The 15455-nt window shown below is 34.4% G+C and overlaps 1 protein-coding gene across 1 annotated transcript; it reads right to left on the reverse strand.

Annotated features, from left to right (window-relative positions):
• Window positions 1-275: 275 nt before the first annotated feature.
• Window positions 276-15009, reverse strand: SdhA (succinate dehydrogenase, subunit A (flavoprotein)). The gene is made up of 14 exons (XM_068387388.1): window positions 14853-15009; window positions 12833-12928; window positions 10654-10848; window positions 8726-8849; window positions 7644-7737; window positions 6923-7096; window positions 6336-6493; window positions 5923-6128; window positions 5032-5190; window positions 4275-4472; window positions 3509-3700; window positions 3018-3161; window positions 2203-2316; window positions 276-1042 (listed from the first exon to the last, which is right to left on the reverse strand). Exons 1-14 carry the CDS (start codon window positions 14910-14912, stop codon window positions 956-958), a joined length of 2001 nt encoding a protein of 666 aa, XP_068243489.1. The 5' UTR covers window positions 14913-15009; the 3' UTR covers window positions 276-955.
• Window positions 15010-15455: the final 446 nt, after the last annotated feature.

Here is a 15455-nt window from a genome sequence, read left to right on the forward strand (position 1 = left end):
CTCAAAAAATTATCAAAAATATGCAAAAAAAAATTGTAAATAGCAGTTTTTTGCAAGGACGTACCAGTACGTCCATGGGGGTAAAGGGATGTGTTTTGTAAAACATACCAGTACATCATTTGGGGGTAAAAGGGTTAATGTGGGCAGAAAAATTACTCTTATTCGTAATCTTTCCTCTATTTGGCATGTCAGGTAAAACAGAACAATAAACGAGTTTTGTTCATGATGTTTACATGACAAAAAATTCCATTCAATACCGATTAACCCATAAGAACAACTAGATCCAACTTTTTGGAATACAAAAAAAATATCCTCCATTGCTCAAACCATCTATGGTCCTTATTAAGAATGAGAAATGTAAGGAACTGACATACAAAATAGAATATGATTTTAATGTAAATGCAAATTCAAGAAAAATAGTATATTTGAAGGACATCTTCCTTTAATGTGTATTTATCAATATATCATAAATACATAGGAGCTAAAATAAGCTACATATATATTTGAATCAATTCACTTTAAAGCAATGCTTTACCAACTTGCTTCCAAATGAATTCTATATACACTATCTACAACATTGTGCTTACCTATACTTAACAGATAAAAATAACTGGAACACGGAGATTACTTGAACCTGGAGACAAGCCGTCATCTACATCCGGTCACACAGTTAAATCTCCACAAACTGATGGATCCTCTTCAAAAACAATATTCCATCAAAAGTAACCACACTTACAACCTATTTCCAGACACGGATCCATTCCCTTGCAAAACTGGAAGCGAGGAAAAACTAATAAATATCATATTACCATCCGTAAATGCTGTGTCATTCAAACAGCCCAAATAAAATTTGTACATTTGGTTACTTTTTATGAATTACTGGAATCAACCACAACAATTAAAAGATGAGCACACATTTTCCTGCTTCCTTGCCAACGAGAATCTTCCAGCTTTCTTAATATGATCTGACCGCAGGTGGTACAGTAGCACATTCCTCACTGTCTAGGGTATGGTCAATCACAGGCCTGTACCATAGCTTCACCTGCAAAGAAAAGGAAATCTAATCAACACTGCACAAGAATGAAGAATATATAAAAAATAAAATCCAACACATTACTAAACATTTTAGCAAACTTTCAAACTATAAAGAATTTTATTCAGCTTTAGTGGTCAGTATGATTATGGACACTCAATAAAACAGAAATTAGAGAATATAAAAAACAACTCTAATGAGTAAACGTATTACCCCACCATCTTTGGTTAAAATGCAAATTACGAAATGCATAAGAATGAAGATTTTAAAAAAGCCCAATCCATCACTGAACCCTTTAGCAATCTTTCAAATTAAAAAGAATAGTATTCGACCTTAGAGCTGATCTTGTCTGGTCAGTATGATTATAGACACCTGATAAACCAGAAATTAGAGAATATGAAAAACAACTCTAATGAGCAAACTTATATTCCCAACATCTTTACAAGACTGGTTGAAATGGATATTACGAGAAAAAAAAAAATGTGGGCTTGACATGAATACCCAAGATATTACTTTATATGAATACCCTGTATCCTTATTTTTATCCTATTACTAATGAAAATGAGTACCCATACTACCCAAGTTTTGAACAAATTCTAATTCATTCAATTTATCATAGTTTCTAATATTTAAAGCCACCCATTTCCTTGCTAATATAACTTTCTTGTTGTTTATACACTTGTATGTACTGTACTGAATTATACTATAAACTGCAAAACTAGCGTTTAATAAGAGCATTCTTGGGTGAAGAACCAATTAATACTATTTCCACTCATTCTTATGGGGAAAATAGATTCAGTTGTTTAAAGACTATCTTGGAACTAATTTAGTTTGATCTTTGAGGTATCATTATAGAAAATTAAGGACAGCCAAACCTGTAGGACCGGGAAACTTTATTTATGAAACTTTGAATAGCATAACTGCATTTTGGCAAACTTCTTTGCCAAAATTTTAATTATGTATTGCTAAGAAATTACTTGTTTTTTCTGTTTTATGCCAACGACAGAGATTCAAGGCCTCCTGATAACACGGACTTGGAATTATTAATAAAAATGTGGTTGCAAAAACCATTACGCCCAAAGTCAATACAAAATAGTACCAACACTAGTTGCAAACTTTTTAAGCAATATTGACCTACGTACGAAAACTGATCAGTTATAAGTACTTACAGCTCCAGAGCTGGGTTCGACGTATGAGAGTGTATGTTTCCTCCAATGCTGTTCATAAGGTACTGGGGTTTGTCCTTCAAGGGGCTTCTTGTAGTCAAACTCATCAATACGATCCTTTAAACAAAAGATAAAAGTGTTCGCTTTCATCAATATATAAAAATCAATATATACAGTACTGCAAATCTTTAATTACCTGTATAGAAAGTCCTTAACTTATAAACTTGATAGGTTAAAAGAAGTTGCTTGTAAGTCAAAGTTTGTTATATTTTGGCCTATAAATATTTTATTTTCCCTTCTTTCCTTTCCTCACTGGGCTATTTTCCCTGTTGGAGCCCCTGGGCTTATAGCATCCTGCTTTTCCAACTAGGGTTGTAGCTTAACAAGTAATAATAATAATGATAATAATAATAATAATAATAATAATAATAATAATAATAGGGTACACTTCACCTTGATCACACGCCTATGATTTTAAGCTTACTATGTCAACAAATAGTCGAGTTTCATATTGCAAATCTTGTCTTGCTTATTACATCATATTATATAATTTTATTAAAAGTATTTTATTATGAACTTTTGATACAATATCAGATTCATGATTACACTTGGATTTTTGTTAGTATCTCAAAATGTTTGTTAAGTTGAGGACCTTTTTGGAATGCAATGACGTGGAAGATTACTAAAATTAGAGTATCGTCCAGCAAAACGAATATCATAAAAAACTAATACCAAGAGTAATGGATTTAAACAAGATAGTCAAGGACATTTAATTGAGACTAAGTTACTCAAAACTCAGTCTGATACACCAAACTTACCTTGAAATCTTCTCGTGCATGAGCACCTCGGGATTCCTTACGAGCTTCGGCCGAAAACATGGTCTGCATAGCGTTAAGCATCAAATTCTGAAGCTCGATGGTTTCTACTAAATCAGTATTCCAAACCATACCTCGATCAACGATCTGAAAATCACGATTTAAATTTAATAAAACTGCAACAAATTGTTGAAAATAAGTAATAAAATTGCACACATCAATTATATCTAAACAGGGAAAATTTCTTTGTACTTCAAGCTTAAGAAGTAGTACAGTTCAGCACCAGGTGATAAAGTCAATCCTAAAATAAATAAAAATAAGTTTCAATATTGACCTCTAAGATAAGTTCATATATTTTAATCTAAACTCCTTCACTTTATATTAATTAGAATTACTGAAAGAATCCTCTGCAACCCTATGGGGTCAATTTGAAACTAACCATCCTTTTAAAACATAGTTTCATTAAGGTACTTAAAATAAAATCAATTATATACCTTAAGGTCATCCATCTTTGAATAAAGCGATGCCATCTTTTCACAACCCTCGGCGAGAACTTCACCCGTACGGAAAACTGCAGCATGGTTCTGCATGGTCTTCTGCATGGCCAACCTGAGCTCAGCCGTAGTAACGTTGCCCTTAGCAAATCTTATGCGGTCAATATTGGCAACGGATGCTTCACCAGCATTCTGAAACAAATCATGTGCTATAATAAAAACAGTTACAGAACTTATATTGTTTTTAATCACAAACTGTCAATTCAAACAACTTCACCTCGGGCTGTGTTGTATACGAGTCAATAATAATAAAAGGGGAGCTGACAATTTCCATTTATGTTATTGGCATTTAAAAAATCATATTCCGATAAAGAACAGTTTAAATTATATAACCAACAACTAAATTTCTGCCCAAATTTATCAATATTTCTATTTAAAGTTAAATTTAAATGCTTTCAAAAAATTCATGATCCTTCATAATGCAGATATTCATCAAGTCTTGGTGATCTCATCTACTGGATAATTTGTATTCACCCAATATGCCTCTCAGAGTTCAGACCAACCAATAATTACTGACATATCTCCCAGGTACAGCATTAACTTTCCTACCCTTCCAATATACAGTAATGAATAAGCAATGTCAACCTTGTATAGGCACCTTGATTTATGCTTCAAGAGACGATTCACATTTACAAATAAAATTTAAGAATAAAAGAAATTCCATACTAAAAAATGAAAAGCTAATCTCTATTTATTCAACACTTACAGCTGATAGTTCGCCAATTGTATCCCCGGGCTTATTCTCCTCAGCAATAGTGTGAGCGCAGGCACGGCCAAACACCACAAGGTCAAGAAGAGAATTGGCGCCAAGACGGTTAGCACCGTGAACCGAGGCACATGCAGATTCTCCGGCAGCATATAAACCAGGGATTATCTTGTCCTGCTCGCCATCATATGTGATAACCTATAATTTAAAAAAAAATTTAATAAGCAATCTGTACTAATTAGATCTACTTTACCCTTAAAAACTTTATACTGATAAAATCAAAATACTGTACCATACAAAATCATTTTGAATCGTAATTTAGCAGGTTTAGAAAAGAAAAGAGTTCTCAATTTGTAAATTCTTGTTTAGCAGGTTTAGAAAAGAAAAGTATTCTCAATTTGTAAATTCTTTTACATTATTCATAAGTTACTACCCTAGAATAAAATTAATCTACCTAATTAGGAACAAAAGAATTAATTGCTTTTATTTTTTTTTTTTTTTTGAGAGAGAGAGAGAGAGAGAGAGAGAGAGAGAGAGAGAGAGAGAGAGAGAGAGAGAGAGAGAGAGAGAGAGAGAGAGAGAGAGAGAGAGAGAGAGAATCTTTCCCTTAACCTAATTTGGGTTCAATACGAGTTGAAACTATTGTAAATAAATAAGCGAATTGGACAAATGTCACAACCTCAATAACAAAAGACAACCCTATTAAGTTACAAGGATTCTGGTTACAAAATGTAAAGGACCACATTGAATCACTTGCCTGTCCTTTGTAGTTAGTCTGGATGCCACCCATATTGTAATGAACAGTAGGCAAGACGGGGATGGGCTCCCGAGTTACATCTACTCCTGCGAAAATCATGGCAGTCTCGGAGATACCGGGCAACCTTTGAGCTAACTGCTCTGGGGGAAGGTGGTGGAGCTGAAAATATATAAAAATATGTTAATATTTATTTACTATTATACCTAAAATATTTTTTTCAAACAAAGCAAGACATGAAAATTAATCACAATCTCTTTTTATTTCTTAACCCTTTTACCCATAAAGGACGTACTGGTACGTTTCACAAAACACATCACTTTACCCCCATGGACGTACCGGTACGTCCCTGCAAAAAAAAAAAATGCTATTTACAATTTTTTTTTTTTTTATAACTTTTTTGAGAAAAATCGGGCATTTTCCAAGAGAATGAGACCAACCTGACCTCTCTATGACAAAAATTAAGGCTGTTAGAGCAATTTGAAAAATATATACTACAAAATGTGCTTGAATAAAAATAACCCCTGGGGGTTAAGGGTTGGAAATTTCCAAATAGCCTGGGGGTAAAAGGGTTAAAATCAGATCACAATCTCATTTTTTCTTTACCCTTTCACTGCTAGTGGTGAACTCAACAACACTTCTGATGTAGCAAATTATTCCAAGACCACATTAATCCTTGCTTGTCGATATTTATCGGAAAGTTCTTAGCGAGATCTCTCCAATGAATACCAACATTCTTTGTTTGGGCGATATGTCGATGTTTCCCTTTTTCAAATTTGGACTAAGTTACCAATGGCAGTGAAAGGGTTATTATATTATAAATTTCAATCCCATTAACTTATAAGAAGTAAATTTCCAAAACCCATTTCTACTGTTACTGAAGGAGAATCTTACTTGCAAGTAAACATGCTCCTTATCAGGGCCACAACCACGTCCCTCACGAATCTCAATGGTCATTGATCGGGATACCACATCTCGGGAAGCTAAATCTTTAGCAACCGGAGCATATCTCTCCATGAACCGCTCACCCTCTGAATTCACAAGGTAGCCACCCTCGCCTCGACAACCCTCGGTAATCAAGCAGCCAGCACCATAAATACCTGAGGAGAAAGAATTTTCAAACTAGTTTTTGCCCCTTTTTTAAAGATGTTTTAATAAATTACTTCAAGGCAACATTTTGACACAAATATTTGGTGTCATAGACATTACGGTATTAATGAAGCTTTCAAGGAAAAACAAAGAGGATGATTTTGAAATAAAAACTACAGGGTATTCCAACACACCCAGGACTAACAATTATCACTTACCAGTTGGGTGGAACTGCACAAACTCCATATCTTGGTTTGGAAGACCAGCACGAGTAACCATAGCAGTTCCATCACCAGTGCAAGTATGTGCAGAGGTACAAGAGAAGTATGCACGACCATAACCACCAGTGGCAAGAACGGTATTCTTGGAGCGGAACCTAAATTTCAATGGAATGTCATTTAGCCAATTTCCCTTATGCCATAAGTTGCCAATTTGAAATATTAGAACACTACACCGGCCACTTACCTCTATTAACAATGTAATATAAAAAAAAAATTATTTACCTCTACAAACTATGTTATACAAAGTCGATTTTACGTTAATTTGTTTTTTAAACCTTTTTTGCATTATTAACAATAGTAACCTTTCAAACCATTCATAGCTTTTCAAAATGGGATACAATTTCTATAGATTTTTAAAACTTGCTATTCAAGTCAACTATGTTTTATAAGTTCACTCTTACCCCCACAAAGAATAAAATCATGTTTAGGATATACTAAGATCAATGATGTTATAAAATAAAAATTTACTTTAGCATGAAGCTCCCAACATGACAGTGGTCCACACAAAGTTAATCAACACGTACCTATGGATTGATCCATCTTCAAGACAAAGGGCAATTACTCCACGGCATTCTCCGTCCTCCATCAACAAGTCGAGGGCAAAGTATTCAATGAAGTAGTTACAATCATACTTCAAGGATTGTCCATAAAGTGTGTGAAGTAGAGAGTGTCCAGTACGATCTGCTACACAGCAACACCTATTTGGAAGGAGTTTAGTGTAAATTATGTCAGCTAATTAAAACTATAATCATAAAGGTAGTTGTACATACATACATATACCAAGGCACTTCCCCCAATTTGGGGGGATAGCTGTCATCAAACAAATGAAACAGAAAAGGGGACCTCTCCTCTCTACTGTACTTTCAACCTAAAAACAAAGTATTTTGTTGAACAAAATCTTTTATATAAATTTCATCACAAACAAATGAAACAGAAAAGGGGACCTCTCCTCTCTATTGTACTTTCAACCTAAAAACAAAGTATTTTGTTGAACAAAATCATTTATATAAATTCCATCATCAAAATAATGCCTATAACTTGGTTTATTTTTCAGGGATTAGCAGAAATAGATAAGTTCACTTACATAAGACAATGAAATCAATAATATAAGCAATCATCAACTCCTAATAACATAAATGGAACACTTACATTACCAAAACTGCATTATGCATTGGATTAGAAAAACTAATAACCTGGACACTGGAAACAAGGAACTAACTGGGGGCACTATACAAGTAACTTTACCTGTGAGCTTGTCCACCTTTGCCGAAGTTGTAGCTTTGGCCACCAAAAGCACGCTGATAGATCTTGCCGTCAGAAGTTCGGCTGAAAGGCATACCTTGGAAGAAAAATTTCTTGGTTAAAAAAAAACAAAAAGATATATCAAATGTGGTTAAAGGAATCTACAATAGGCATTCTTGGAATGAACACCTACTTACACCTCAATTTTGGTTTAACTACCTACCACAGGAAAAATTTACTGCAAGTAATGCTTAAGCTAATTTAGACAAAATTTTAAGTTACTACCCTACTACAGTACCAATCTACTTTAACCCTTACAATGTCAGACAAATGATAAAACTTTTATCTACTCCCCATGAAGTACTTCTTCCACCTAAAATCTCAAAAAAGAGAACTATCTATTAGAGAAGACCACGCATGTCACAAAGCAAAGTACTAACTAATCTTTGAAAACTCTCTTCTGCCATCACAAGCGTTTATTTCAGCACCATACTTTTCTTAGTTGGCTACAATTTTTTTTTACTATGTGGGCGTTCAACTTCAACTTTTTACCTTGGTCATATTTCAACCAATCATTCCAGAACATAAACAGTATCATGCTTGCTCTTTACTGTAAGGATATTCAGTTGCAGTCATCCACTTTAAAAAAAAAAAAATTAAACACATCACAGGTTCCTAGTTTTCATATCACCCCTTCAAAGTAGATGAATCTTATTAATGAGCAATGTTTGAGACTTGAGTAAGATCAAAATCAAGCAACCAGAACATGTAAAGAATAAAAATACTAAATTTTAATTGAAACAATATATATTTAGAAAACAATATACTTTGAAAAGTTATTTCATGTAATTGTGATACAAAACACAGCCAATTCTTTGCCATGGTAGAAACCGAGACCTTGATGTAAGAGAATCTTGAAAAGTTTTTTTTTTCCATTAAAGTTTCCCTAAAAAAGCTATCCAACAATTTCAAAGTTTTCAACAAACCGATAATTCCAATCTTACTATCCATAGTTCTCTAAAACAATTATGAAGCCTGCCTAGGGCAGCCAGAAAACCTCATATCAATCAATTAAAGAAACTCACCATAATTCTCCAATTCAATAACAGCTTTGGGTGCTTCTCGAGTCATGTAGTGGATGGCATCTTGGTCTCCGAGCCAATCGGAACCCTTCACTGTATCATACATGTGCCAGACCCAATTATCATCCTGAAAACAAAATATATTGCTATATACAAGTTTTTAATCCAAGTTGAATTTTTTGCCAGGTATAGAAAATATACACTACTTAACCCTTTTACCCCCAAAGGACGTACTGGTACGTTTCACAAAAACCATCTCTTTACCCCCAAGGACGTACCGGTACGTCCTTGCAAAAAAAAATGCTATAAAAATTTTTTTTTCATATTTTTGATAATTTTATGAGAAACTTCGAGCATTTTCCAATAGAATGAGACCAACCTGACCTCTCTATGACAAAAATTAAGGCTGTTAGAGCAATTTAAAAAAAATATACTGCAAAATGTGCTGGGAAAAAAATAACCCCCTGGGGGTTAAGGGTTGGAAATTTCCAAATAGCCTGGGGGTAAAAGGGTTAAGGAACAGAGTATTGGTTACATCCCTTTCATACTCTTATCTAATATTTTCAGCTGTTTTTATTTCACCTCACATTAAAAATACCTTTCCTAACTTTTTATACTTATGCCAACAAATAAATATATTTTGTTAATACTTTCCTTTACCTCATCAGTTCCTGTGGCAATTCTTAACCCTTTTACCCCCAAAAGGACGTACTGGTACGTTTCACAAAAGCCATCCCTTTACCCCCATGGACGTACCGGTACGTCCTTGCAAAACACTGTTACTTACATGTTTTTGCATATTTTTGATAATTTTATGAGAAACTTCAGGCATTTTCCAAAAAGAATGAGACCAACCTGACCTCTCTATGACAAAAATTAAGGCTGTTAGAGCAATTTCAAAAAAATATATAGCAAAATGTGCTCGAAATTTAACCTTACCTTGGGGGTAAAAGGGTTAAGGGACAGAGTATTGGTTACATGCCTTGCATACTCTTCTCTAATATTTTCAGCTGTTTTTATTTCACCTCACATTAAAAATACCTTTACTAACTTTTTTAATACTTTTTATGCTTATGCCAACAAATAAATATATTTTGTTAATACTTTCCTTTACCTCATCAGTTCCTGTGGCAATTCTTAAACTTAAAACATATCTGATCCACAATTAATTATAAAACACTTCACCTCTACATATATTTTCATTCACTACTTGAAGTTTAGTTTGCAAGCTAATACAATTCAAAATTAGCCAGCAACCAATAAAAAATTCCAATATCAAATGATGCCTTTTTATCTTTACTTCATAACCATCTCTTCTATCATTCAAGGCTATTACATAACTATCCAATTTTACTGAATCCATCCATCCATATACCAAGGCACTTTCCCCAATTTTGGGCGGTAGCCGACATCAACAAAGAAACAAAACAAAAAGGGGACCTCTACTCTCTATGTTCCTCCAGCCTAACCAGGGACTCAGCCGAGTTCAGCTGGTACTGCTAGGGTGCCACAGCCCAACCTCCCACAATTCCACCACAGATGAAGCTTCATAATGCTGAATCCCCTACTGCTACTACCTCCGCGGTCATCTAAGGCACCGGAGGAAGCAGCAGGGCCTACCGGAACTGCGTCACAATCGCTCCTCATTCATTCCTATTTCTAGCACGCTCTCTTGCCTCTCTCACATCTATCCTCCTATCACCCAGAATACTTACATAAATACAAATACTTTATCTCTGAAATTTTATTTTCTTTCTTTAAAGCATTTATAAATTTTGTATCATTTAATAAATTTAAAGCCACTTACCCCCCAAAAATACCATATTGCTTCAAGAATTTTATCATTAACTAAATGCAGTAAAGTCTTCAACCTATTTCCACAACTCAATAATAAGTAGAAGTGTCAATAAAATATAAAATTCACTCCTTACTTCCATATTACCCAAGGCAGCATTAATGCCACCCTGAGCAGCTACAGTGTGTGATCTTGTAGGGAAGAGCTTACTGATGACAGCGGTACGAAATCCTTCCTGAACCAAACCGAAGGCAGCCCTAAGGCCTGCGCCTCCAGCGCCGACAACAACTGCATCGTATGTGTGGTCTACAACGGGGTAATCTCGCGACAACTGAAATAAAGAGGAATCACAGTGTCATGGAAATTCCTTGGGAACCTTACAAAATCTGTGAAGAAACTTAAAATCCAGTAACAAAGTTATAATCCACTAGTTTTCATACAAAAGATCAGGATCTAGGTACCTACTGAAGTACTCCAATAATTAGCACCTTTAATTTTGACTATTAAGAACTTACATATCAATCAGCCACAAAACACACATCCATGTCATTAGCTGTTACTCATTAAGCGACTCGAGTCCTTTATCCCCGACTGATAATTTCAGAAAATCGTGGAGGGATTTGCTGCCTCTATGATTTTGGAAGATATTTCGCATAACATTGACCCCCTACAGAATGGCAATTTTAAAGGAAGTTCCACTAATCACTACTTAATTGAAATACTTGATAATGTACTACCTTAGAAGTATTATAAAACCCCAAGATCATTACTCCGTTAGTTTTAATAGATTTTAAAAGGCTTTTGATGTTGATCATACGGTTTCCACTCCGATCTTCCCAGAGTGTACTAACCTGTCCTTAATACTAGGTATACAGTTCATTCTAACAGTCATGCCTTTTCCATCAGAAGGCATAATACTACACAGTATTCAAAAAGTTTTATTCAAGCTGTTACCAGAATGTGGAATGATCTTACTAATCAGGCAGGGGAATCATTGGAAATTCAGAAATTATAAATTTTTTGCATATGCTTTTGTATTGCAGATGTTCAAGTCTCTTCACAGTTTCATATTTTCTATTCATTACTTATATATATGCAGTCTCTCTTCAGTTTCATATTTTCTATTCATTACTTATATATATGCAGTTTATTTGATAGTCCCTAATTTTCTTTCTGCACCCTGCTACTTTCCCTGTTGGAGCCTATAGGCTTGTAGCATTCTGCTTTTCCAACCAGTGTTCTCACTTGGCTGGTGATAATAAAAATAATAAAAAGGACATTTTGTCCTTATACGAGTACTGAACAATTTAAGCTTCCATGTGCAGTACAGTACTTCTTCACTATTGTACAACCAGAATGACGCAAGGTTGGGTAAAACGGCACAAAATGGATTTTACTTTTGCATTAATATCTAAAACAGAGCGACGTCAAGTCAGTAATCTAGTATGTTGAACCAACATACAGAGGGGTATTACTGTACTATGCATATATATATATATATAAATATATATATATACAGTATATGTATTTATATATATATATATATACAGTATATGTATTTATATATATATATACAGTATATATATTTATATATATACTGTATATATATACAGTATATATATTTATATATATATATATATTTATATATATATATATATATATATATATATATATATATATTTATATATATATATATATTTATATATATATATATATATATATATATATATATATATATATATATATATATATATATACACATATCTATATATTCATGATTCGTGGTTTATGTTTAAAAATTTACTCTCTAAACATTCTATTGCTTTGTACAATGTTGATTTTTCCTACTTCCAAGATACAAATTTAGAATAGTTCTGAACTGCACATCAAATCTCGAATTGTCTATTATTATCATCAATATTACTAACTATACCACCACCTTAGTTGGGAAAGCAGGATGCTACAAGCCCAACGACTCCAACAGGGTAAATCTCCAAATCTCTGCCTACAAAACTACAGATTTGTATGGATATTACCAAGCAACCATTGAATTATTAAAAAAGTATATGTTATACACCAAAGTACTTGCTATTACATAAATGACCTAGAAATATGTTAAATGGTTATTTGGAGCTTGAGTAAAATATTCTCTATTGGTAGAAAGGGCAGATTGTTTGCATATGAATAAACTACAATATAACAATTTCAATGGTCTAATGTCTACCTCCAAGATTGATTGAATGAATCTCATTGCTTCCAGATTGAATAAAAAAAAAAAAAAAAAGGGTGGGGCATTACACTACTGCCACACCTACCTGGTCAGTCGAAGTATTGGCGCTGGATCGGCGACCATCGTGCGTGAAGTGGAAGTTTCGCGCAAATCCTGCTGCCGGTCGACTAAGAGCAGCAGTCTGGAACAAGTAGCCTTCATTAATCACCATACACAAGGAATAATGATATTATAGAAAAACACAGAAAAAGCTTCACTAATAAAAGAATGTGGTTTTATGTACTACTGTTTTCTTCGAAAATTACCTTTGTTTACATAAATAAATAGTTAACGTATAGCCTAATATATCCTACGGTAATAGTGGCCACCCAGTGGGAACTGGGTTTGGGTTAAGGAAAATTTACTGGGGACTCAATAAATAATGGCAAAACTAACCTTTTCTTCTCTTTACATTATTCTCTGCAACTCATAAATTCATGAAAAATTACAGAAAATATTGGCGTCCTATTCCACCAAAATATTAATTTCAGTTTTGTTTACATTTTATAGTCAGCACGTATCTGCCCCTGTTCGTATAATATGTAAAAATTGCCAAGATAGGTATCAATCATAAGGAATTCTTTGTGATCTACTTTTATAGTTTTTGACCTGGGTAGGGGGGTCTGTAACCTGGGCAGGTTTGTGACCTGGGAAGGGGGGTCCAGGGAGGCTTAAACCCTGGTTAGCTCTGTGACCTGAGATCTATTAGGTTAGGTTAGGTGGGTTTGTTAGGTTCAGTCGCCTTTTACAAATCTCGAAAATGTTGAATAATCATATTTTTCCTGTTTTCGCCCACCCTAAGTCCCAGGTTCCTACCTGCGTCCGTCGGGAAAGGGAGGGGGATAGTGGGAGAACTGTTTATTAGCGGCGAAATAAAAACAAATTCATTTAAGGCACAATACTTACCGTAGGTAGTTTTTTTTATTGGGAATATAGTTCCGTGTTCTATATTTCTAATGAAAAAATCATAATGCCTTTCTCAGGCCAAATTAGAAAAATAAATAAATAAATAAAAACTAAAACATATGTTTCAGCACAGCCCCCAACCTGAACCCTATCTTAGGTTAGGTAAGATTACATCCCAGAAAAAAGATTTCAATGTTCATCTAAAAACACTAACATTGGGGTGAATGTAATACATTGGGACGGTATGATAAAAATTCGGTAAGTTAAGAATAAGGGGGTTAAAGGGCGGCATAGCCCCTGTGGAAAAGTCAGGATATGGCTCCTAGGTTACGTGGGGAACCTTAGGCTGTTTCCCACGTCCCATACGTTCAAGTCCTGAACTAAATAACGGCAAAAACATCCGTTTCGTTAACATACCCAAAAACACCATTTCCTTAGGAGGTTGCCCCATAATTGTTACATGGATGGCCTGTGATGGGAAGGGCAAACGAAACCTGGCGGTAAACTGTAACAATATTGGGCATAATTGTATATGCCCAAAATTCAAGGATATGTCGATGTACCATGGGTTAGGACATCCCAAGTCAGTTTACGTCAGTCGAGGGATTGTAGGAGAGAAACTCTCTATTGGTTAAGGATTAAGGATGCTGGATTAAGTATTTATACTGTATATATGGACAATGTTCATAAATTAAGACAAATTAGGTATTCTATCCTGATCATGGTTCATAATTTTAGCAAGAAATTGAAAAATTTAGTCCCCAAAATACGTGACTGGTATTAAATACTACTCTAATACACAATAAAAAGTTGTAAAAAGTTGCTGGTTCAAATATTAGATGAAAAAAAAAAGGAAATTTACGTTTCACACGTAACCATCGGGGTGTTCATACATGAGCTATATTGGTACCCCCCCCCCCCCCCGGGGGAAAAAATAACAAAGTAATATATATATGTTCTACACCAAATGAAGCATATAACCAATGGCTTTCGTATTTCTTCCTTTATTGAATAATATTCTCTAAAGAACTTTCATGATGTCGGCGATTGCGTCTCAAATGTTTATGCAACCACACATCCCGGCGGTGACGTAAGGTGGCCAATAATTAAAAAGACTTTAAACCAAAATACAAACATACAATTTCCAAAAAAATGCTTACCAATGGCGAAGGGATTAGTTTAGCAGCAAAGGTTGCCGATGCCTTTAGTGTAGCGGCCATAATCGCCGGACACACACTTAAAATATTAGAACTTTCACCTGTATACGATCTCCCGTGACTGACGAGGCGCAGCCAGGGTTGCCAGATTATTTCGACTGGATTATCATACATGAACCTTAAAATTATCGTTTTTTAAACCAAAATTATCGTACACACTTTGAACAAGATTATTAAGGAGTAACATATATAGCTTATTTCAAGGTATTTTAGTATAATTGTTTAATTAAACCCACACACACCTACATTGTTTATACCTTAGGTATGTATCGTACATCGTACCGGACCCAAAATAATCGTACACGTACTATAATTATCGTACGAATGGCAACCCTGTTAGGTAAGGCCGTTTTGGGCCCCAGTGTTGCCAGTTGATTAATCTAAAAAATCCCCAAAATTCCCTAAAACTTGTGATAAAAAAATCCCCAAAACAGCCCGAAAATCCCCATTTCCAAAAATGAGATTGTGATCTGATTTTAAGAAAAAAATGAGATAGTGATCTAATTTTCATGGCTTGCTTTGTTTGAAAAATATTTTAGGTATAGT

The sequence above is a fragment of the Palaemon carinicauda genome, chromosome 14 (assembly GCF_036898095.1).
Source record: "Palaemon carinicauda isolate YSFRI2023 chromosome 14, ASM3689809v2, whole genome shotgun sequence".
NCBI lineage: Eukaryota > Metazoa > Arthropoda > Malacostraca > Decapoda > Palaemonidae > Palaemon > Palaemon carinicauda.

Bases quoted from the DNA above. Each gene is read 5' to 3' on its own strand.
- SdhA (XM_068387388.1), bottom strand. From the start codon at position 14,912: ATGGCCGCTACACTAAAGGCATCGGCAACCTTTGCTGCTAAACTAATC. The intron at 7,738-8,725 runs GTGAGTTTCTTT...TTTTCTTCCAAG, and splicing joins TATTGAATTGGAGAATTATG to GTATGCCTTTCAGCCGAACT. The intron at 7,097-7,643 runs GTAAAGTTACTT...CCTTCCAAATAG, and splicing joins AAAGGTGGACAAGCTCACAG to GTGTTGCTGTGTAGCAGATC.